Raw genomic sequence first — 24,890 nt, 5'->3', positions numbered from 1 at the left:
AAAATATTAATATACATAAATATATGATAATTCATTTAATAATCATTTTTATATACATATAGTATTTTTATTTTACATTATTTATTTATTTGTTTGTACTGGTTAATTTTTTTTTTCAGATTTTTTCTCTTCAAATGGAAATGCGTAGAGCCCAAGGAGGCATGGAACCAGTTTTATTCCTTTATTATGAAAATCTATATCTAAATTCAAATATGTGCCAAACAAAATACAAATTCAAAGCAATGACATTCCCCCTATTATGACATATTATATAATTTTTTATCTAAAACTGAATAAAAATAAAAAGGGTCTAACAGAGAAAATAGACTTTCTCAATTTTTTTTAACAATTGAAAGATAAAATGTAATTTTTTATTATTAATTTTGTAAATAAGACAAAAAATAAATATAAAAGAGAAAACAATAAAAAGTTAAAGATCATATTTTACTTTCATAATTTTTTTTAACAATTAAAAAAATTTATTTCTTCTAATAGAAAGCTGGTTTGTTTGAAATTGAACAAGCATCTGTACTGTACACATGAACCGATGAACCTAAGAAAGAATATGTTTTGTAATGGGCATCCGATGCTAAACATGACCAAATCGGTAATCTTCTACACGTTTCTGGTTCAAGTTCAACAACCCTCAACACACAGGAAATCAAAAAGGAAAATGAGTGATCTAAAAATCAAAACAAAAATGATAAATTTTGACGAGGTAAATTCATGAATTAAATACTGGCTTCGTTGTAAAAGTAGAAATGCGCATCTTTAGCTCACACATTTTAAAAATTCACAAAAGAAAATAGATTCTTGTAAACAAATTTTCTAATGGCATTAATTAAATATATTACTGCCAAAGAAATTTTTGTATAGATATTTTTTAGTTAATATATATTCTTACTTATTAATTTTTTATAAGAAATAAAAATTTAATTTTTTATTACATTTGTTATATATTTATTAAAATAAGAATTTAAAATTTTTTCTAATAGTAATCTTAACATATTATATTTTAAATTTTGTATATATTCAATATATTAAAGAAAATAATTTCTTTTATTTAATATCTTATTTAGTGGCTTTAAAACGCCCTCTAACCTAATTCGAAGGAAATAAACCAATCAAGACAAAAGTTATGAACCAAAATAATTAGGGTAAATAATTAAGTATTTTGTTGGCCTTGTTAAAATTGCGTGTCTTTCAGCTCGCACAATCTCAAGGGAAAAGAATCACACACACACAATTTGAGATGAAAATCATGATTGAACTAAATTAAATTAACAAAACAACAATAAAATCTAGAACCCTAAGGACCCGAATCCGGATCCGAAATTTCCGAATTTCACCAACCCTACGCTACCCTTATTTAAGGAAGCTCCCCCACGTTTTCTAATGCACCCTTGAAAAGTTGAACAAAGTTTCAATTTTTTTTCTCTCCGACACGCTGGGTCCTCTACCTCTTGTGCGTTCTTTTCTCATCTCCCAAAGCTCAAATCGGTTGTGAATGGTAGAAACCCTAAGCAACAGCGATTACATGCGCCCCCTTCTTCCTTCAAGGGCGAGCGCAATCCTCCCCGTTTCGTCTGCATCTGCATTCGCATTCGGCTCTTGCAAGGAAGGCTGGTACTACCGCTGCATCGGCCTCGACCCCTGAATTCTCTCACGCCGATTTAACAAACCCTAATTTCCCCCCTTTTCTTTTGCGACGGGAATCCACATTCTTTGGTTCTTTTTCTTCACCCGATCGGTGATCGCTACAGATCCGGGCTAAGGGATTCGTCTCCGATCGGTGAATTCTTTTAATTGTGTGCGTGTGTTGTTTTCGTTTTTTTCTTTCGATTGATTTCAATAAAAAAAAGAAGAGGAATTTGAGAGAAAGAGAAAAGAAAAGATGTTGCTGAGCAAGCAGAAGAAGAACAACCAGAACGCGAACGTGAGGAGGCTTCTGATAAGCATCAACGTGCTTGGGAGCGCGGGTCCGATTCGGTTTGTGGTGAATGAGGGAGACCTTGTTGCGGCGGTCATCGACACCGCCCTTAAGTCCTACGCCCGCGAGGGGAGGCTCCCTGTTCTTGGCACCGACACCGCCGGATTCGCCCTCTACTGCCCCCTTGTTGGATCTGATGGTACTTCCTCCAAATTCTGAAACTTTTTTGTTTCCTGCAATCATGTTCTGTTCAGCATTGCAGTAATTGTATCCCTGCGTTGAGTTTGTGAATCTCTGTTGACGTTGTAGCTTCTAGTTTTATCAAGTTGACATTTTTTACATTTGTTTTAATGGAAATTTTGGAACCCTATTTTGGCAATGGTCATGGCTTGGTGTTGCATCTTTTGTTTGTCGTCATTAACATGTTTTAAGCATTCTTCTTTTGAAAACCTGATTCTTCCCTTTGTTTTTGCCTTAATTGGTTAAGGGCTTGGCTAACGAGTCACTTATTAAGGTTAGCCAAAAGAGAAATTTTCAAATTTTGTACCTAATGAAAGCATTGATGCTCAATTTCATTTTTTTTTTTAAAAAAGCTACATTGGCAAGCTTAGAATGAAATTGTTTTAACAAAACAATTGCTTGATCTGTGGTTTTGGAGTTTGAAATTGAGATGGTTCTGAATTATGCATTGGTATTAATGTTTGTGCAGCCCTGAGTCCTTGGGAGACAATTGGATCACACGGAGCAAGGAACTTCATGCTATGCAGGAAGCCGGAAACATCTTCGAGGCGTGTGGCAGATGCTGATGCAAGTGAGACCACAACCACCCTCTCACGCAGAGGCAGCGGCAGCTGGAAGGCCTGGTTCAACAAGTCCCTCAACCTTAAGATTTCTTCCCACTGAGTGCTTGAGAGTTTCAACGAATTCATTGTCGTTCAAGTCTTACATCATTGTTCTTCTTTCATGTTTTTTTTTTATTATTATACTGGTTGGTTTTCTCTTGTTCTCACTAGCCTGGGAACTCACTCTCTTTAGTGAATTTTAATAATAAGCTTTGATATTTAGGGTTTCGATCTTCATTGGAATCAGAATTGATGTTATTCAACTGTTAAGTGTAATATGCTGAGGAATATTCCGTTAGCGCAAAGTGAAAATGCCTGGGCTAGTTGTGTTGTTTTTTCTTTTTCAAGTCAGAACACGTGTTTGTTGTTGGGATCTGTAAATTGTTGACAATTTCCTTCACCTCAGCTGGGGTTAGGAGGGACGTACTAGAACACCACAACTTCCTAATATAGTAATATAACAAACTATTATTCCAAACTCATACTAAAGTCTTTCTAATCTTACTGTGAAATGTGTGTTCTGATCTTCAGACACCGGTCAACTCGTAAATTGTAATCGTGTTTGAAAAATAAATATTTGTATTTATAATAAATAAAATAAATCAATAATAATATTTTGTAGAAATCTAAAATCTAAATAATATTTGTTTCTGTGCACACGGTTGCTTTACTTGGACGAATTGTACCCGCAAATTTGCCAATTTTATTGAAGAAAATTGACAAATTGAGGAGCAAAAAGCAAGGTATGAGAGGAGCAGCAGCATCATGTGCCCAAAGACATTTCCAGCGGCGAGGCCAAATATTATTATTGTACCAATTTACTAAGCATACTAATAATAGCAGCATCATGAACATGTGGGTGTTGGACATATCTTCTCCGCTTGTGACAGCTGTGTTTTCGTTACAAGAGATGACGAGAGTAATCCATTTTAGAATCAAGCATAACCAAGTGTAGCTCTCCCCTCCATCCCTCCTATAGCTATGTGATTGGTTAAGAGTTGCAATCAATTTAGGGCATTAGGCATTTAATTACATGTGCATCTGCACCTACATGATTCCGCTCTGTTTCCACCACCCCTTTTTTCACAATTTGCGAATCTATGACTGTTCCACTCCAAGTTTCAACTCATTTTGTGGCCGTTCTTTCATTCTGCCCAATTCTTTGCATACTGCACAATCCTATTCTCTTAATGAATTTCAATTAAACAAACTCAACTTTATGTACACATGTTTATATCTTTTCCTCTGTAGATACTTAATAGTATACTATGAGTAAGCATGAAAATTACATTCTGAGTATAATTCGTAGTAGTTACACGTTCACTTTCTTGATTTAATTATCAAGCGCTATTTGTGTGCGCTCAATTAGTGTATTCACTTTCAATTGAGGAGTACGTCTTGCTTGCTAGAAAAAAAAATGCATAAAAAATTATCAACAATATTATATGATAAAAAATATTATTATTTTAGATTAGTAATAATTTGTATTCATATTTATAAAAATTTATATACATAAATTACTTATTTTATATTTATATTTATCACAATTCGTACACACAAATTATATAACTTGCATACATATTTATGAGAAGAAAATTTATTTGTTAAAAATAATTTAATATTTATATTAGCCAAATACTAACCAAAATTGTTACAAATATTATCATGCAATACACGTTTGATCTAAGTGAACATTCTGAATTTCTCATTAGATATTGTCGCTAGAAGAAATGAAAGGAAGAAAAGGAAGGGTACGGTATGCAACTCCCGTTGTACCTGCAATCAGCCTTTTCTTTTCTTTTCTTTTCTACCTTTTTTTATCCATGTCTTAATCTATGTACTTTCCCTATTTCTTATGCCAATCGTGGTGTCATTTTCGTTATTTCGACAATACACTCTCGCCAGATATCTCATATCTCTCTGTCCAGTGTCCACCAAAATTAATATCTAATTCTGGGTCCATGTAATTTGGTGATGCATGTCGTATTCATTAGGAACAAAAAACACATTATATTCACAAAAGAATATGTTAAGCTATTATTGTAGAATAACTTTTAAACTGGTACTACTATATTGCAAGTTTTAAATTCTATACGAAATGTTATTTGTTTACTTTTTTTTTAATTAATTTTGTTTAATACATATTTTAGAGAGCTTTCTAATTATTTACACATCTTCTCAAGAATATAGACTCGCCTTAGCTGTCATCCTTATGTTTTAGTGTTTTACTTCCTTTTATTTTTCATCTTTTCTCTTTTGACTATTTTGATCAACGTATTATTATTATATTATTATAAAATAACAAGTAGAGAATTAAAGTATTCTTCCATGTGAATAGATTTTTGTTTACCGAAAAGGTGTGATTGATGGTCTATCTAAGTAAATTATATTTTATTTTTATAAAAGGAAAACATGAACTAAATTAAATCACACAATCCATGCGTTACTTTCTTGAATAATTACATTTGGTTAGGATGATAGATGTTTGTTTTTCTTCACAAACAAATAACTCATTGGAATTAATTAAGAGGATGAAAAAAATCCTACTAATAAGACCTCACTAATAGCTTGTTCCGACGACTACCGAATTAGTCAACGTCGGTTTCTCAGTCCTTCCAATTTCGGGGATCATGAGAGGAGAGCTATATGGTACCAAACTATCAGTAGCAGATTAATACAAGCAAAAGAACATTAGGATATACTCATATACTACTAAAAACAAAATATTATTACTGTTAGCACAGAATTCTGACTCATGAAAGACATTCGACTATAGTGTATAGAAAGTCGAAATATAGGACGGATATGGCTGGCAATGGATAGGGTAGGGTAGAATAGGATTGGGTTTGGATTCTATCCTAATTCTATTTGTGGATTGAAAATTTTATTAAAACTTTATCCTACTCTATCTGCGGGTTGAGAATCTCTCAACCCTAATCCTACTCGTATCCTAAAATTCTAAACCCTACCCTATTCTATTCTACTAGCAAAAATATCAAATTTTTTTAAAGTAAATATAAAATTCAATCATTTCGAATTTTATACATATTAATAACATAAAAAATAAAAAACTAATGCTCTAAATTATTAAATCAACTAACTAGTTTTAGTGATTGTTTATTTTTTGTAAGTCATTACATAAGAGAGGTTATGAGGTGCGGGTAGGGTAGGATATACCCTAAACCCGTATCCTACCCTACCCGCAAGCATACCCGGACCGTACTTACCCTACCCGAATGGGTTGGATCGGATTGGATATCTGCGCGTAGGGTATGAAAATGGTCGAAACTAAGAATGACAAAATAGAATGTGGGAGTATCACGAGAAAAATGCTTTTTTTTATTTATTTTTATACCAAAGATAGGAGACTCGAACCCGCAACCTCTTAATTAAGTATGGGGAACCTATCCCAGTTGAGCTATTACTCATTGGCCACGAGAAAAATGCTTGTAAGTATTAGAAGCCAACTTTTAATTTATTTTTTTATTTATTTAATTCTTTTTTTGTACATTTTTATTGTTAATTTGCTTTTATTTAAAATTTTTACACCTTCATTTATTTATTGAGTTTTTCTTTAGTTAATTAATTTATTCTTTTATTTTATTCATTATAAATTTGCTACTTTTGACATGTCACTTTAACACAATTATTAAATAATTTTCGGGTCGAATTTATTATTTTTAGAAGAATCTCTCTGTTATCCAAACTAAGATCTTGATACAAACTCGATTCGACACCCTATCGAAACATATCAAAAATCGAGTGAGATAAGTACATATCAAATTAACTAAAGAATAGAATCACATGTGAAATACTGATTTTTGTCTCTTCTACTATTTCTTTTAAGCTTACTTTGATTTCCTTTATGTTTTGTCTTCTTTTATTATTATTTTTCCCTCTTAACGGTGTCTCATGACTGTCACATTTCCCTTATCACAATCATCGATTTTCACACATGTCACTTCTATTTCACTGATATGCGTCCAAACCCAATTCTAAATTCTAATGCAACGGCATGACTAGATTCAAACCCGCTGGAAGCTCCTCTTTCTCGGAATGCATGTAGACGTGGTGTAACGATATGATATGAAGATCACCAGGTGTATGCATGTATTGATAAGAATGTAATCTTATGTATGCATGTTTTACTACAAAAGGGACCATTTCACCCTCCAAAACATGGGATGAATTGAGCAACCCAAAGCGTAGCTAGAATACAAGCGTGCATTAAATTCGGGGGATAAATGCAAGATTTCACCGATCAGCTGCATTGAGGAACGGATACACTTATGTGGCAACTGGGAACAAATTTCTCACTAAAATTTAAAAATGTTCTTAGTAATACATCAGAATCGTGCATAATTATTTTCATTATGTTATTAAATTTAACTCTACTATTCTATCTCTCTTATTTTATTTTATAATATATATATTTTATTTCTACTGTTAAAATTGTTTAGATCCAAAAAAATGAATTGCATTTGCTAATTTTATATCTGTAATGGATTGGTGCTAATTGATTTGGTGTGGAAAACAAAAATGAGCCAAAAGTATCGCTTATCTAAATGTTTTGTCTCTATCATGAATCGTATTAATTTTGAGAGACAGATGAACTAGTATACAATACTGGACCTAAACAGGCAGTATCATTGTAAAGTTTGTATGGTTTTATTGGGCCTCCTTACTGCAAATATCTTATGTATTTCTTTTTAGTGTATGTCCAAAAACAAAAAACTACACCATATAGACCATAAACACCCATGCTCATAAAATCCATGGCCCAAAAATCTGTTTATATGGTTTTTTTTTCTTCATTTGTTAAAAAAAAGGGGAACCACAAGTTCGAATAAAAAAATGTTCTGATAAAGAAAATCAAAGGTTACCACCTTTTATTTTATTTGAAATCTGAACTGAATAAGTATAATTTTTTTTTAATATTTTATATGTCCAAATGTGTTGGAAACCCAAAAAAATAAAATATATATGAGACATCTCTGAATATAAATTTTACAAAAACTGAAGCCCTAGATTGATTTTGAACAATTTGCTAAGTGATGAAACTATCCACTTGTTTAGACGAGTGAGGATCACAATTCAGTAATTCACACATTCTCTTAGATAGTGTTTGTTTTGAGGTACTGAGACAGAGATTGAGAGACTGAGATTCAGTATGTTAGTCCAGAAATTAGTATTAAAATTTCTGTCTCTGTCTCTAAAATTTCAGTATTTTAGTACCTCCAAAAAGTAGGAATACAGACTAAAATTTTTAAAGATAGAGACTGAAACTTTTAATAATATTTTATACCTAAAATACCTTCATTTCAATTAATTAATTCCAATTTTACCCTTTGTGCAAATTAAATTAGAGTTTCATTCTTGTTTCAATTTTTGTCTCCAATTTTGCACCAAACAAAATACTGATATTTATTTCAATCTCTCTCTTAGTCTCTGTCTCTCAATTTCAGTTTTTTTGTCTCTGTCTCTCTACCAAACGCTACCTTAGATTCTTTAATGATATATTGTCTATCTCCAGTTTGTAGGTTGACTAGGTTGTTGTTGTGGTACACTACTTTCCTGAATTAATAAATGTTCATAATGTAATTAACTATTTGAACAGGCTAGGTAAGGTTTACACTTTACAAGAAGCTGAGCATTATTAATTTGTAAGGTTAATCTAATGTCGAAAACCAGTAACTAGATACCAACCTGCAGTATGGTGTATATGTAACACAAGAAATGTTCCCTAAACCTGTTCCTCCAAGCTAGTAAATTTAATTCCCATGATAAATTATGTACTCAATTTTATTTCCGCAACCACAAATATAGGTTACAGGCCAGCAACAACCTACAGACAACTAAGCACACTACTGTATCCATGGTATTTTAGAGTAAAGAGTATTACACTTTATGATGTATCCTATCCTATGCATGTGTGTGAGAGTAAGAGAGGGTCTGAAACTTATAATAATATTCAGGGAATCTGGATGATCGTGGTCTTTGTCAACACTCAACAGCCTCATTGATTTTATTCAACTTTTCAAGAGGACCACTAATAATTAACCTCTTTCTTAAAACAGTGACATTTGTAATACTCTTTGTCGGTTAAGAATTACCTTGCTCTTTCTATCTCATCTGAATTTTGAATCAGTCAAACCCAACGGTGAACATTATTTTTCGTCATACACAAATAAAACAGCAAACAAAGCTCTCATTTAAGTAAAAAACTAAACTAACCTTTGAACATTTTACAATTAGAATCCCAGAAGGTAGAATCGCCCAAAAACTTCGCTTTTCCTTTGCTCCGATGGATGGATTGTGCATTTTTCGCATTTGGTTTCTGCTTAAAAACATGTCTCGTTCTACATCCAAGTTTTTTTAGCAATTAAATTTAATAAAATTGGTTTAAATCTAATAAAAATTAGTTTCATCAGCGAGAACATAGACATGCTCCAACTCTCCATTAACGTAAATGTTCATATTATGCGCTTCTTTTTTTAGCGTATTTTTTTTCATCTTTGTTGTTGCTACTGCATTATATATATATATATATATATATATATATATATATATATATATATATATATATTTTTGTTGTTATTCTTATTAAGAGGATAAAATAAGAATTATGAGAATGTGAAATAAGAAAGAGGAAATAAACAAAAAAGAAGAGGATGATGATGATGAAGAAGAAGTTGAGTTTTGAATTATATAAAATTTATCAAAAAATAGCACTAAAATTTTTTAACCGTGACACAATAAATTTTTAATTTTGACACTGAAATTTTTTAACCGTGACACAGGTTCATGTTAAGAGGGTGAAACAATAATGATGAAAATGTAAAATAAGAAGAGGAAGAAAAAGAAGAAAATGTAAAATAAGAAGAGGAAGAATGAGAGTTTTGAATTGTGTAGAATTTATCATGAAAATAGTACCTAAATTTTTTAATCGTGACACAAAAAATTTGTTATTTTGACACCGAAATTTCTTATTCGTGACATAGAAATTTATTAATCGTATCATTTTCAACTAAATAATGTACTTATCATTGAACTAATTGGGTGATATTGAATTCATATATAAGAGGTTCAGCCATTTTATCATGTCATTTACAATAAGTTAATGTATTTTTTTTTGTAAAACATATTTAAATATATTTTGTGGTGGAGTGAGTTAAAATGTTAAACTTGTAATTCTCTAAAGATTTATTTCACTAAAAAATTCTTTGTTATTTTTAAGCAAATGATGTATTTTGTTACCACTGAATTGTGGTATTAAATAGAAGAAGAAAAAAAAGATGAAGAGGAGTTTTGAATTATGTAAAATTTATCAGAAAATAGCACAAAAACTTTTTAACCGTAATGCAAAAAATTTATTAATTTTAATACTGAAATTTCGTAATTGTGACACAGATTTTTATTAAGAGGGTAAAAGAAGAATTATGAGAATATGAAATAAGAAAAAAAAGAAAAAAAAATGATATGATGATGATGAAGAAACAGAGTTTTAAATTATATAAAATTTATAAAAAAAATAGCACCGAAATTTTTTATACAAAAATTTTTTTATATTGACATTGAAATTTCTTAATCGTGACATAAAAATATTATGTGCTTTTCTTATCATTAAAATAATTATATGATATTTAACTAAAAAGAAGAATAAGATGATGGTGGTGGTAATAACGAAGGAGTAGGAGAGAAAAAAAAGAAAAAGCATAAATCAATGAGAGAAGGTGGTGGTGGTGACGACAACGATGATAACGAAAGAGAAAGATGAGGGAAAAGATGTAAAACCCGTAAAATTAGTAAATAATTAGTTAATAAATTAATTATTAATCAAAGAAATTAAAAAATAGAATTTCATAATTTAATGAGATAGAGCTAATTAAAATAAAAATTTTAACACTAATTTTAAAAAATTTGGCTCAAAATTGGGTCGAACAGGCCGAACTAAACGAACCGGACCTGTATGGCTGTATTGGACCCAAGGCCCAACCAAATCACCATATAACTGAAGAGCTGTGCTCTTCTTCCTTCCCAAATCAAGGGAAACACGTTAAACACAGAGGGGAAAAAGAAGAAACTTCAAACCCTAACCTCCTATTCAAACTCATATAACTTTCGATTCGAAGTTCCGATTGACGAGTCATCAGCGGCCACACGTTTATCTCGAAATTCACTACAAAATCTATCTAACAATTTGGTAAGAAAATTCTAATTTCATGTCCAGTCCTCCCCTTTTTCGTTTCGTGATTTGAGTTTTGAAATTTGAGAGATTTTGTGATTTTTATGGTTTAAGAATACTCTAACGGTAAATAATCATTGAGTTTTACCCATGTCATCCGTGGGTAAGGTAAAAAACTCGTATCCCTTGCGAATAATTAAATCAGCCACAAATATAAAATATAAATACATATTAAAAATGAGTTAAACAACACGTATATTAATTTATACATAAATATATAATGAATGATTTTTTTGTGTATATGTAACATTTTTAATAAACAAATTATTGTGTTTAGAATTAACTACGTAAAATAAAAGTTCATTTGATTTAGAAATTAATTTAATTATTTAGTTTTATATTTTTATTCTTTATTTACCAAACTATTTTTTATCACTACCGATAATCTCTTTCAAATTACTGCAAAATCGGTGTTACCTCTTTTCCTTTTGTCAAACTCTTTTTCTTTACATCAGTGATTTGTTTTTTGTTTTTTATTACATTTTTAATATACCAAATAATTTTAATTTTAATCAATTTTTATTTTTAAAAAAATGTGAATTTAAGTTTTAGTTATTGTTTCGAGAATTATCTTAAACTGGGTTACTTTAGACTTGAACGTGATGTCCAAACGCTTTTAAGTAATTTGTTTGGCGTCTTCTCCAACGAGGATAAATTTGTCTAAGTTGTTTGTGAGCAAAGGTGGGGTGATACCTGCAAAAAACTCCGATACTTAAGTTAGTAAGGTTTAAGTAGATTTTTTAGTAGTTTGGGTTCGAATTATACCTGAGGATATCATGGTATTTATAAGTGTAGATGTAGAGCCGATAACCGTCTTTTAAAGTCATTCCACCTTTGATCGTGAGTAGTCGTTCCTTTTTGTTAGGAAGATTATTAAAATCTCCTTTCTAGATGAGTAGGAGAGATTGTAGGGATTGATTACTTATTCGGATAAGTAATTCCGAGTCTAACGTCGATACGACTCACCTTCATGAGGTCGGGTTGGTGTCGACCTGACTATTGTCTATAGATTAGGTTTTATTCACTTTGGGTCTGGCTGTATTGGGTCAGGGTATGAATAGTCCCCCTGTTTGAGGTTGAGTTTCATGGGTTCGGGTTCAAGCATCTCAAAGTGGGTCTTGATTTATGATGGTCTTCATCATATTACGTCGGATACACCACCTTTCTTGGCGCTAGTTCAGGTGCTCGACGCGTTTTTAAATCTAAACGTTACATCTTTTCGTAATCATTCGCACGTCTTTTTAGTTACCTTAGTAACTGTGTGTGTCATTAAATGAGGGATAATTTTACTATTTTGCCCCTAATAACTATATATAAGCATAATAACTTGCTCTTTTCTCTTTTTCGCTTCAGTTTATGTACTCTACTTCGTCTTCTCTCAATCTTTTATCTCTTTTTATTGTGATTCTATTTTTGTTCAACCTTCATCCCAGATTTATCAATCTTGGAGTTTGATAGACATTTAGGGATAGTGACCTGTTGTGGCTACTTCTTTTTCAACAAGGTTGATTTTTCTTGCTTGATTGATGTTCTTTACGTTATTATGAAAGACTTTTTTTTTTTTTTTTGCAAATGTGGGTACTTATTGATTGCTTGTAAAAAAGTTCCTTCCTTTCTTATTCTTTTCCATTTTCCTTATTTTTATGAATCTTCATCACTCTTGAGAGTTTGTAGAATCTGATGGAAAGTTTTGTAGAATTTTATGGTAGAATCTGAATTTGTGAATTTGTGCTTTTTTTCTTTGAATTTCTAGGGTTTTGTCTTGCACACAAATGGTATCATTTTCAGTCTAAGTAATGATGTCATTTCGCATTCTTAGCAAAACACGATGAAGTCATGAAAGTCCCATTCTTGAGGATGGTTTGACCTCTTTTGTGTGCCGTATTGTTGTTTCTGATTTGTAGCTTGTGAGTTTTTATAGTGACTACTTTCTTTTGTTTTATAGGTATAACCCTTTATGTCTCGTTTTGTAATTCTCAACATGTCTACCAAAGTTTCATCTAACTTAGATTGGGTAGATGTTACTATTCTTTCTATTGTCCCCGTAGTTGATAACGAGTATATAAAGACTTTTCGTAGGCAGCATAGGCTTTGTAAGGGGAGGGAAGACGAGGAGGAGTACGAGATAGTGGCCCCTAATCCTGAGGATAGGAATTGCTTTTCTCGACTTGACAAGTCAGAGTGCCATTTCGTTTTCATGTATGAATGCCTTTTCACCAGGTTGGGAGTGAGTCTTTCCTTTTCTGACTTTGAGCTAGAAATCCTTCGTATATGTAGAGTTTTCCCTTCTCAGGTTCACCCTAACTCCTGGAGTTTCATGAAAGTTTATCAGCTGGTTAGTTGGGAGCTCGATCTTCCGTGATTCTCTAAGATTTTCTTTTACCTTTTTCAACTTACAAAATCATTTAATTCTAAAAAACATTTGATTTCTTTCCGGACTATCCAGGGGAGAAAAGTGTTCTCTATTTTTGATGATTCATCTCATGACTTTAAAAATTATTTCTCCAAGTTCCGATCTTTAGATGGTGCTCGACCTTTTTTCTTGAACGAGAAGGATGAACTCAAGTTAGCTTGTACTGGAAGAAAGTTCCCAACATTGTTAAATATAATCTTGAGGACTTAGACGAAGTAAAGGAGTGTGTAGTGGCCTTTTTCCATGAGTGTTGGAGCCGAGCTTCTAATCTTGACACGAAGAAATTTTTTATGGGAAAGCCAAGCTATGTTCGTACCGAACTAGGTAGTTAGCTTTTCTTTGTTGAATATTATTGTTGCTTATGTCTGAGTTATATGACTTGAGTTTCTTTGCTTGTTTTTATCCTTTGTAGCAAAGATGAACTGTGGCTCGAACGCGCTGCAGAGAGTTTGGTAGGCTAAGAAGAATGCCGTTGCCCGAGCTATCCAGCTAAAGGAAGCTGGTACATCGGGTGATACCTCTTCTCCTTCGGGTAAAATCATTTTTGATACTCTTCCTCTTCCTCCACCTCCCCTTCCTTTTAATCAAATTTTATTTTAAAAAATACGAATTTAAGTTTTAGTTATTGTTTCGAACATTACCTAAAACTGGGTTGCTTTGGGCTTGAACGTGAGGTCCAAACGCCTTTAAATAATTTGTCCAGTGTCTTCTACAACAAGGATAAATTCGTTCAAGTTGTTTGTGAGCAAAGGTGGGGAGTGGTACCTGTAAGAGACTCCGATACTTAAGTTAGCAAGGTTTAAACAGGTATTTTAGTAGATTGGGTTCGAATTATACCTAAGGATGTCAGGGTATTTATAAGTGTAGATATAGAGCTGATAACCGTCTTTTAAAGTCGTTCCACCTTTGATGGTGGGAGGTCGTTCCTTTCTATTGGGTTCCGCACGCACACACAGGGAGATGCTTACTGTTGAGAGCGATCGCACACTCTTGTGCGCACACACCCTGCAAATTTTGCAAGTTGTGCGTATGCACAATATCGTGCGCACGCACATGCTGGGAAGTGCATTCTGTTGAGGGCGTTCGCACGTATCTGTTCGTTCGTTTAAAATGAAAACTTTTATCTTCTGTGCGTACGCACACCTTTATGCGTACGCACACTTTGCAAAAATTCTTTTGGGAGTGCGTACGCTTAGGGGTGGCAAACGGGCCAAAATCCGTCGAGCCGGCTCCCGTAACCCGCTAAAAAAGGCAGGCCGGGCTGAAAAATTTGAACCACCAAAAAACAAAATCCCGCCTAACCTGCATCGCTTAAACTGCGGGGCAGGGCGGGCTTCCTTGCCGGGCTTAGTTTTTTTTTTGTAAGGGGGTATTTTTGCAATTTTTTTGCCAAAACCTAACTTCCTCCAACCCAACTTACAAGAGTATGAAGATGAAAATTGAGTGTTTTGGATTATTTTATGTTGCTTTGGAGACAATATTTATAATTATGTTTTAGAGTACGTTTATTTTGCTTTGGAGACAATATTTATAATTATGTTTTGGATGAAAACTTGGTTTATAATTATTTTTATTAGATATTTATAATTACAAAGACTTTAATGTTTGTGAATATAAAAAATATAATTTCTTATGTCTTTAAAATTATAAATTTGTTAATATGGTTGTGAAATTATATATATTATTTAGTAATTAATAGTAAAAAAAAAGGAGGAGCTTTGGCGGGCATAACCTGCCAGCCCGCAGTTAAGCAGGGCGGGATAGGATTCTAGGACCGCCTCACTAGGCGGGGCGGGGCAGGCCAACCCGCCAAAGAGTGGACTTCTGGCAGGGCGGGCTTTTCCGCTTGCCACCCCTGCGTACGCTCAACCCTATGCGTATGCACACTATCCTATTTTTCAACGAAAACCTTGTTTTTAACGGTTTTACCTTCCTGGCAAGTTTGTAAACTTCCGTAATGCTTATCTAGGGTGTCTTAACTTGTTTTAGGCCTTGAAATATAGAGAATACCCTAAGTGAGTTTAACTAGATACTTACTGGTAAAAATTTTAGAAGACAGAGATTTAGGTTTCTGGAGTACTGAGAGTAGATTAGTCGAGTGAGGTGGTAGAGTATTGTAAAGACGATTGGTATGAGGAATTGGGGAGTTATGGATATGGTGATGGCTTTATTGAGTACTGAAAAATGTTTTCTAAAAACCCCTGATATATTATTTTCTACTGAGATTGTTGAGACGCTATGCGCCTGGCAGGGACGGCGGTTGGATCCCGCCTGTCGAGGTCGCGGTGGCGGCGTAAGGGCGGTGGTTAGTCCCGCTTACATTGAGATGGGAGGTCCATGGCAAGAGTATCCCGCTCGCATCCCTTCGGAATCACTAGAGTGTGCAGACACTATATCCTGGACCGTGTTTTGGGCACGATATCTCGGGGGTTTCCATTATGAGATCGAAGGGCGACATCTCCATGGAGATGTGTCGGGTTGGCAGTTGAACCGACGATGTGATATCGCAGCCAATAGGGCAGTCATTCATCATGTGCATCTTCTATATAGTTGTTTGCTTTGTTTACTTGCATTGTTTGCCTATTTGTATAACATGCTTAATTGCTTCTTGAATTACTTGATATAATTGATAATTACTTGTGTTTTCTACTGGGATTAAGGAGGTTCGATAGGCGGTGGTGATGGGACGCATGGCGGTTAGGCTGGCAAAGGTTATGGGACAGTGGTGTATCTGTTAGTTTAGAAATCCCTTAAGATAGAATACCCCATTTCTTTATGGTTTTAAATTTACTTATGTTTTAAAATTGAATATCATGATTGATATGAAACTCTAGGATTGCCTCTGGCATCCCGATGTCTTATATCTTATATTACTGGACACTGTTACCATACTGAGAACCTCCAGTTCTCATTCCATACTTTGTTGTTTTTCAGATGCAGGTCGCAACTCATTTTGGTGAGTTGCTTGATGGTGACAAAGTGGAGGACCTCATTCCATTTTGTTGTCCTTTTGGTTATTTTGCTTAGTTTTTCTCACTTTTGTATTTACTTTTGCCTTAGAGGCTTATCTTGAGAGAGATTTTGTATAAACTATTTTACTTCAAAATTTTGTATGTCTGTATATACTAGTCGGCTTAAATTTCGCGGGTTGCGACTAGTTCCTTATGATTATTATACTTTCTTATATATTTATATCATGTTATTTTATATTTTTATCTTGTGCCTTAAGTTTGTAGTTTTGTATGAACGTTTTGTGTTTTGTAATTCTGTATTTGAGCGTAATTCTTCATCGGGCTTCTAAAATTATTATTCCTTTCTATATATATTTATATATAAATCTTAGAATTGTCGTAACATTTGATTAACCTTTGTTTTATGACATAAAGTAAGGCTTACGATAATTAAGATAATTAGGACGTTAGACCAGCAACAACGCATGCAAGTGGTGGACTGAAATATGCTCAAGTAGTGTACAAATAATTATTGTTATAATTAATAGAGCTACGTATACGTACAGTAATTTAGATTGTAAAAGATATCATGTAGTTGAATTGAATACGTATCTAGCTATAACTAACACACACCCTAACTCTGAATTGAGGTGAATCTACTCCACTTAATTTTTATTCCGCCAAATCATAAAAATTGCTTAATTATTCCCAGAGGGATGTGGCAAAGAATGTTTTAAATTTTTTTTGTAAAACTAATAGAACAAAGTTAATTATGACAACCAATGAATAATAATTAAATGATACAGTCTCTCTATATTTATTTAAAAAGTTATGAATTTAAATCTTTCTATTTTTAATAAAAAAAAAAATAGAACAACTTAAATTGGTAGTTCCTATTAACAACAAGGGATTAAAGTTAATTGTACATAATATCTACTAATTTGTTCAAAAAAAAGATGAAAATTAAAATTTTTTATTTAATAAAAATAAAAATAATTTATTTTTCAAAATATACATATTGAGAAATTTTTTTTTTAATATTTATTTAAATAAAAAAGTCTAAAAATTGTACGTACCACCGAAGTGGATAAGGATGAAGAGAGCTCCCAATAAAAATAAAATAGGAATATCGATTTATGAAAAATGGCGATAGAGAAAATAAGAGAAAAAAGAAGCAAAAGCGTGGAAGATAAGGAGTTATGATGATGAGAAGGAAAGGGCAGAGTTAGGTCAAAGAAAGACCAAAGGGAACATTACATTATTAATTACTAAAACTAAAACATAGACTGTTGAACAAAGAACAATATCAGGTCATATTCAGGTCCCCCACATGCTTAACTGTTGTAACCACACGAGTGATTCAGACACTGTCCATCAACAACAATGTGACTCTCACGGACACCTAAATTCCATACACACATTTATGCATCGCCACCGCCGCTTTATAATTCAGCATGTTTCCTTCCATTGTCCACAAACACCATCACACTCCCCATTGAAATAAAACCACCTTCACGACTTGTATATGTTACATGTTAAATCAATTGCTATTGTACTAGCACTTGTCATCCAACAAATTCCACAATTTTTTGCATAAAAGTGCATCTCAATAATTATTTTTGACTAAGCTAATCCCCTCTTATTACTTCGTTTAGTTTCATGATTATTCTACTATACTAATAATGCACCTAGCAAGCAGCAATTTCGCTCTGACTTGGCTTCCTTAATAAGGACTAATATTATATATAATATATAATATATATCTCTTAATTGTTGATTATAAAAAAATTTATATTAAGATTTTTTTCCTTTTCCCCTTTAGAATATTCGGGCCTATGCATATAACTGAAAGAGACCTCGTCCACTTTATCGTTGGTTAAAAGGGACGGGGGAGAAAAATAATTAGGAAAGCTATATATAATAGAAGCATGTGGAGCATGGCAATAGGCAAGCGATGTGAGCTTTTAATACCTTTCGATAACTCGAGTGGACAAGTTGCTAATTAATTAATTGTTAATAAAATTTTAGAGGGGCCCGGCCAAGTCAGATACAAAACATGTTTATATTGTATAGTACTATATAGTAAAAACGGTGATTTATTTATACTACTAATAGAAGGTGGCCACAACATACACTCAGGAAGATGGTCCAATACGTAGAATCTAATGTGTGTATAAGTGCTACATATGCATCTTTCATTCATTGAGTCGTCTACTGGCCTGCAAAACACTAAATAAACTATGTTTGACAAATGCTGATGGGGCGGTCTCTTTTGGTTCATATGATTGTATCTTCTCGCCATATATTTGATGTGTCACCTTATTGCATTTTATGTTTATGTGGGTTGTCATCACTCAATTATTGTTCCTTATTTAATGTTTATCTCCTGTTAATCAATAATCAATAGTTGTAGTAATTTGTGATGTAAAATAAGTCAACTAAATGGACAATTCGGTTTTATAAAGCAGCATTCTAGGAATGAAGTGAAGATATTCTGTTTGTATCACCATTTGGTTTATTTTAATAATTATTACGGCCTGAGTGCCTGACCAACTGGAACTTAGGCAAGAAGGCCAGAACAAATACGTTACTTCTTAGGCGCCACATGATTGCAAATTTTGTTAGAGTCTGCTTCTGAGAGTACTATGTTTTGTTTTAAGAAAATATATAGGAAATGAAACTACCCCTGTTTCAATAACATTACATATTAGTGTAACAGATACACTTTAGACTAGATAATAATAGAGAAATAGAAGGTGCAGTAACGTGCACATGGTTGGGTATTCGGGTTTAAATTTTGAGGGGGGAAAAGAAAAGAATACAAGTGAGAAACTTACAAGGTGGGGGCATTGGGTTTGAGGATCTCCGGAACTGGAGATTCCCAGAGGTGAGTGCAGAGTACTATAATATTCTGTAGCTGGCCAGTTCAATCAAAGTTCTCACCGGATTAATTAAAAAACAATAATATTTAAAAGATAATAAAAAATAGTTCCAGCAATTTAAAATTTTTTTTATTTAATATTTATCAATTATTATTAAAATAATTATACAATTTTAAATATAATAAATATATAATTACAAATATTATGTATATAAGATTATAAATATTATGTTATATAAAATAACTTTGGATATTATCTTTCGAATATTACCTAATAGAACGAGCAAATAGAGATTTTGATTCTTGCTCAGACCAATAATGTGTACCGCATGTTGCTTCATTTTGGAAATTGAATACTTTCTTGATACTAGGATACATGAATAAATAAGTAGAATTAAAATTTATATATATATAAAAAAAACCCTCTTGGGCAGGCCAGTTGTCACCATATTTAATATGCAAAAAATCAGATTGGTCTGTTCAAAATAAACCCAGAAATATCTTTGGGCAGCCAAGGCAAAAGGAAATGAAACCTAAAGAGGGAAAACGAAATAGCAGAAGCAAGGCAATGTGATATCGTTATAGGACTTGTAGCACAATAATTGCGAGGGAATACCCATTTTTAAAAGTGAAACTTTTCAAGGTGAATAGCACAACGAAGATCTTGACATTAAAAGCGATTCTCTCTCTTTGTTTCACTTTCTGACGGGCTGTGCTTTCCTCTCTGACAGGAAAGAGGGGTTGATTCGGTTGATAGTGCAGTAATTTTGTCAAGCACACACACAAGGGAGAGGGGGCAGCAGTAACAGATATCCATTGGTGATGATGGGTGAACTCAAACTCTTGAATGTATTCCACACAAGGCAACCTGCTTTATCTCTGCTTAGTGCAAAGCAACTCAGCCTCCATTCTCCATTTTGGCAACCTCTCTCTTTCTCTCTCTCTCTCTCTGACTCTTTCACGAAGATTCCATCATAGCTGGCCCAGACCCACACAGATCCCATCATTCTTAACTTGACAATGATATTGATATTGATCCATCATCTCATCATCAATTCAATTCACCAATCCCATTCATCCAACAACAATTACTAACACCCCAAAAACAGAAAAAGAAAAAAAAAAGAAAAAGATTCCTTTTATTACCAGCAAAGCTATATATATCAAAAACATAAAAGAAAAAAGAAATATAAATACACATTAACCTCTTCCAATCCAACCCTCAAAAGTTACATGAGATTCCAACTCAACCCCCCCAAAAGAAAAGAGAAAAAAGGGAAAAACCTAAGCTATAAAGGGTAAAATTAACAGAGAAGGGGGTGGAAAGAGGTACAAGTTGGGGGCAGGAAAATGGACAATGGTGGGTCTCAGTCCCGAGCAATCAGTGCAGACAGCTCAGCATAGCAGCACATTACACACTGCCCTCTCATCCCCACAAGTTTTTTTTTAAACCATTTTTTTTTCTGGTGGCTATCCATTGAAAATTAAAATTAAAATAATAAAAAAAGTTGGTCTGAACTCTCATCTCTGGAGTCCACCAACTCGACCCGAGTTAACTCAGTGAGCAACCACCGTTTTGGTGGCGAGTTGCCACGCGGAGGTGGCAATCAAGGGTCTAGTATGCCAACCAAGCATAAGGCAACCGTTATTCTCTTCCACTCTGTATCCATCCCCACCCGCAAACAGTGCTAGCAACATGCTCGCTTGCTTGAAGGCATTTGAACCCAAGTGGACCGGTGCGAACCCAGCAGAACCAAATCGGGTCCGCCACTGACCCAGTGTCTCGTGCCTCTCGACCCGGTCCACCCCTTCGCACGCTACCACGTTGCAGATCTGTTTCCCAAGGTACACCTCCGACATCACCTTGTCCTGCGAGTTTACCGAACCCTCAAGCGAGTCGAACATGGTGGAGTAGTAGTGCAGCGACTCCGTGAACCTGTCAAGAAAACCCGGTCCATTGTGGTTCGCCTCCTGCTCCACCACCGTCACGATCTCCGGTCGAATCTGCCTCACCACCGACAGAACCTTCTCCACCGCGCCAGGACGAGCGAGCAGCTTGTGCAGCTCGAAAACCGAGTTAACCGCCACCGCCTCGGTCTCACTCGGCCTCAGCTCCAGCATCGAAGCGTCAAGATCCGCCAAGCTGTTCGCGACGAATCCTCTATACTCGAACTCGACGTGGATCGTTTCGGCTAATTGAGCGAGCTTCCAACCTACCTCCTGCAAGTGATCGGAGTTGTCTGCCGCCGGTGGTCCGATTCCGGTTAACCGGAATGCCGGCGGACCGCCCGGACGGAGAGCCAGGGCTTGCATGAGCGCTGGCCACTGCATCCCCTGGTTCATGCTGAAATCGATGACGTGGACGCGGTTCTTTCCCTGGAACGCTTCGAGGATGGCCTGGTTGGCGGTGAAGTGAGCGAACTTGAGGTAGGGACAGGTCTCGTAGAAGTGGATCTGGAGCATATCGGAGAACGAGTGGTGGATCGGGTTCTCCGGGTATAGACCGTAGATCCGGCGAGCGAGGGCTTCGGCGAAGTAGGTGGCTACTTTGCGCATGGCTCCAACCTGAGACACCGCCAAGAACCCGATCTGCTTTACGAGCGCCTCCGCAAGAGACAGGTTGTTCTGGTGGACAGCCTCCGCGCACGCCATGAGTGTGTGGACGAGTCGGATCCCATTCTCCTGCGAGTCAACCAGTACGAGGGGCCGAGTCGAGGACGACGACTCGGAAGGCGAGGGTTTCATGCGCTTGGAGGAAGGAGATAGGGAATCGGCGGTGGCGGCGGCGGTGGTGTATATTGCCTTGCCTGCGATGGCCTTGAGGTCGTAGTCGGAGGAGGAGCTGTCCTCGAAGGCCCTATCCACGGAAGTTGTGATGGTGGAGGAATCAGTTTGGGGGAGGAAGGCGGCGGAGGAGGAGGAGGAGTCAACGGAGTGTTGCTGCGGCAACGGTGGAGGAGGAGGAGGCGGCACGTCGAGATTGTTGATCATCGTTTCGAGCCAGTTGGAGATATCTGCGGGGTTGAAGTGAACCGTGTCGTTGGAGAGTTGGGAGATTCCGTCCCGTGCGTTCCCCATGGCTTCCTCAAGCTGCTCAAGCTTCTGCGCCACTTCCGCCATATCCGACGACCTCACCTTGTAACCAACCACCGCGAGTAGCTCGTCCATGCCGCCGTCAGCCGCCGCGCACTCGTCCCAGAGCTTGGATTTTCCGGAAGAGGTTGTACCGTTGTGGATTGAGTAACCGGAATAAGCTCCGGCGATGGTGGAGGTGGTTGGTGGCGTAGATGAAGGTGGCGATGGTGCAGGCACGGAAGAGGGTGAGGGATCGTGTGGGTTGGGATGTAGATGGTGGTGCTCCCTCTTCATGGATGATTTGTGTTGTGAAGGGTACTTCTTGTTCGAAAGGTTTTTTTCACCCACCGCTTCCACTACTACTTCACTACTAGGACTGCAGTCATATATGAATCAAATCAATAATTGTGTATATATAATTTCTCCACAAATAATAATAAAAGAATAACTGAATTTATTTTTTTTAATAATTAATTATTAATATTTAAAAATATAAACTAAAATATATTATTAAATTAAAAAATTAGTTAATAATCGAAAATAATAACTAAAATAATAAATTCTAATAATTTTTAAAAAAAATTACCATTATTTTTATTTTTTTAGGAAAATAAAAAAATTAAAAAAGAAAGAGGGGGAAAATAATGGAAAAAAGGGAAAGTAGAAGTTAAACGCTCGTGACAAGGCTCGATATCCAACGAAACAAAGAGCTCAAACAGATAAGATCCAAATTATACATTTTTGTGTTTTTACTTTGTTTCCATTTTTGCTTCTTTTTTTTACCCCCTTTCTTATACTGTAGTAGTAGTGGTAGTAGTAATAGTATTAGTAAGTTAACATTATTAGGAGTTAAAATATTTCTATCCATTTCACATTCATTAGGCTAGGGCTGCGATCTATCAGCGGTAGTATATTCGTTGAGTTCATATAAATTTTATAAACTAAAATATAAAATATATAATTTTAAAGAAGAATATGAATATACATATTACAATAATACCTGTAAGGGGAAAACCGAAAAGGTCGAAAATATAATTTTAATCTTTGTACGTGTTCTTAGTAATTTTTGCAACAAAAAATTGGAAAACATTTAGCTAACTTTGTCATACTTCTCCCTTCCTTTTTTTTTCTTTTCCCTTTTTCCCTCTATCTTATTGGGTAAAAAATTGTTTATTAGTATTATCTTTTAATTTAATTACTAAAAAAATTTATTTTTGTTCTGACTAGGATATTCTTCCGTCTATAGGACAGCTCTGTACTGTTTTGCGAACTCTTGAAACCTCTTGTCCAGCAGAAAAGTAGCCTCGTAAACTCGAATCCAAGCATAGTACTTACAAAAAAAATTTTCGAGATTCAAATCAGTAAAGTATCTTAAAGAGAGTGAAAATGATGTTGTGTCTTCTGTTTGTGATCTTCCGCCCCTTATCGTCGGCTAAGACTCTGATTTATAACTGTTATAGGTGAAATATTTGTCGATTTGTTAGTCGAGATATCTGTAGCCAACTAAGTGCGAGATTCGGAGAAGAAGTTTGTTACGATAGGGAGTTATCTATTTTGAATTTGTTTGATCCTGCCGACGTATAACTCGATTTTGCTGATGTATTAGGGATATAGTACATATCCCCCAAGCTTGACTTACCGAACTTACATTTAGCAAGTTGAGCTTTTGTTGTGCAGTTATACCTCGGTTATGGACGAATATGTTAGCTTCCAAGCTCAACGCGCGTTGTTGTTCTTCAAGCTTGGGTTTTTTATGAAATAATAATAATAATAATAATAATGAATGTACCTCGTGGCATGTGTTGCAATAAATTCATGTGTATTTTTCTCTAGGCAAGATCTGGGCCGTTCTTTTAATCAGGTTATGTGAACAGTCATCTTTGAATTATCCACTAAGTTAGTGGGTAGTAGTGATGTTTTATTACCATTTTCGTTTTGGAAAAGATACGAACTCTTAACCCTAGTCTTCTTGCTTAAGTTTGTGAAAGAAACATGACTTCAAAAAGTTAGTTCTCTTGTCTTTGTTTCTATCTCTTTGTTTCGACGATGGGTAGAGAAAAAGAAAAGGAAAAGTTGGTGGAGGTTAAAAGTGAAAATTTTTATCACTACGTGCATGTTGATATTAAAACTCGCGCTTCTACCTATCGCTGCTCGAGCTTAAAGCTCTGAAATTGATCAAGGATGGTTCAGCTATTGGCGTCGAACTTCTCCCTTGTGGTAGTGAGGAGAGGGTTTGTGAGAGGAGGGGAGACTGGGCTTATTTCTATATGTATACCCCCTGTTTAACAGAACTCTATTTGAAATTTCCATTCTCTAACTTTGAATGTAAGGTTCTGATGCAGCTGAACTGTGCTCCCTCACAGATACATCAAATCTCATGGGCTTTTTTGCTAGCTTTTGAATGTTTGATGTCTTTTCTGGAATTTTCTATGTCTTTAAATATTTTCTTTTCTCTGTTTCAATCTAAGAGAGTGTGAAAAGGTTTGTGGGTTTACCTTAGTAGCTTCCCTGGTCGTTCTTTGTTTTCATTATATAAATCTTCCTTCAAGAATT

The 24,890-nt window shown here is 34.8% G+C and overlaps 2 protein-coding genes across 2 annotated transcripts; one reads left to right on the top strand and one right to left on the bottom strand.

The window, feature by feature from the left end:
• The first annotated feature begins 1,220 nt into the window (after positions 1–1,220).
• LOC112734757 (uncharacterized protein At4g22758) lies at positions 1,221–3,254 on the top strand. Its single transcript, XM_025784207.3, has 2 exons — positions 1,221–2,129; positions 2,640–3,254. The coding sequence occupies exons 1-2, from the start codon at positions 1,895–1,897 to the stop codon at positions 2,831–2,833; spliced, it is 429 nt and encodes a 142-aa protein (XP_025639992.1). The 5' UTR covers positions 1,221–1,894; the 3' UTR covers positions 2,834–3,254.
• Positions 3,255–20,377: 17,123 nt separating this feature from the next.
• Positions 20,378–23,230, bottom strand: LOC112734756 (DELLA protein 2). The gene has a single exon (XM_025784206.3). It carries the CDS (start codon positions 22,629–22,631, stop codon positions 20,820–20,822), a length of 1,812 nt encoding a protein of 603 aa, XP_025639991.1. The 5' UTR covers positions 22,632–23,230; the 3' UTR covers positions 20,378–20,819.
• Positions 23,231–24,890: the final 1,660 nt, after the last annotated feature.

This window comes from Arachis hypogaea, chromosome 3, assembly GCF_003086295.3.
Source record: "Arachis hypogaea cultivar Tifrunner chromosome 3, arahy.Tifrunner.gnm2.J5K5, whole genome shotgun sequence".
Classification (NCBI taxonomy): domain Eukaryota; kingdom Viridiplantae; phylum Streptophyta; class Magnoliopsida; order Fabales; family Fabaceae; genus Arachis; species Arachis hypogaea.
Note: the sequence above shows the minus strand (reverse complement) of the source record. Positions and strands in the feature narration are given on the sequence as shown.

Coding starts and splice junctions, on each gene's coding strand:
- LOC112734756 (XM_025784206.3), bottom strand. CDS start 22,631: ATGAAGAGGGAGCACCACCATCTACATCCCAACCCACACGATCCCTCA.
- LOC112734757 (XM_025784207.3), top strand. CDS start 1,895: ATGTTGCTGAGCAAGCAGAAGAAGAACAACCAGAACGCGAACGTGAGG. Junction 2,130..2,639: donor CCCCCTTGTTGGATCTGATG/GTACTTCCTCCA, acceptor ATGTTTGTGCAG/CCCTGAGTCCTTGGGAGACA.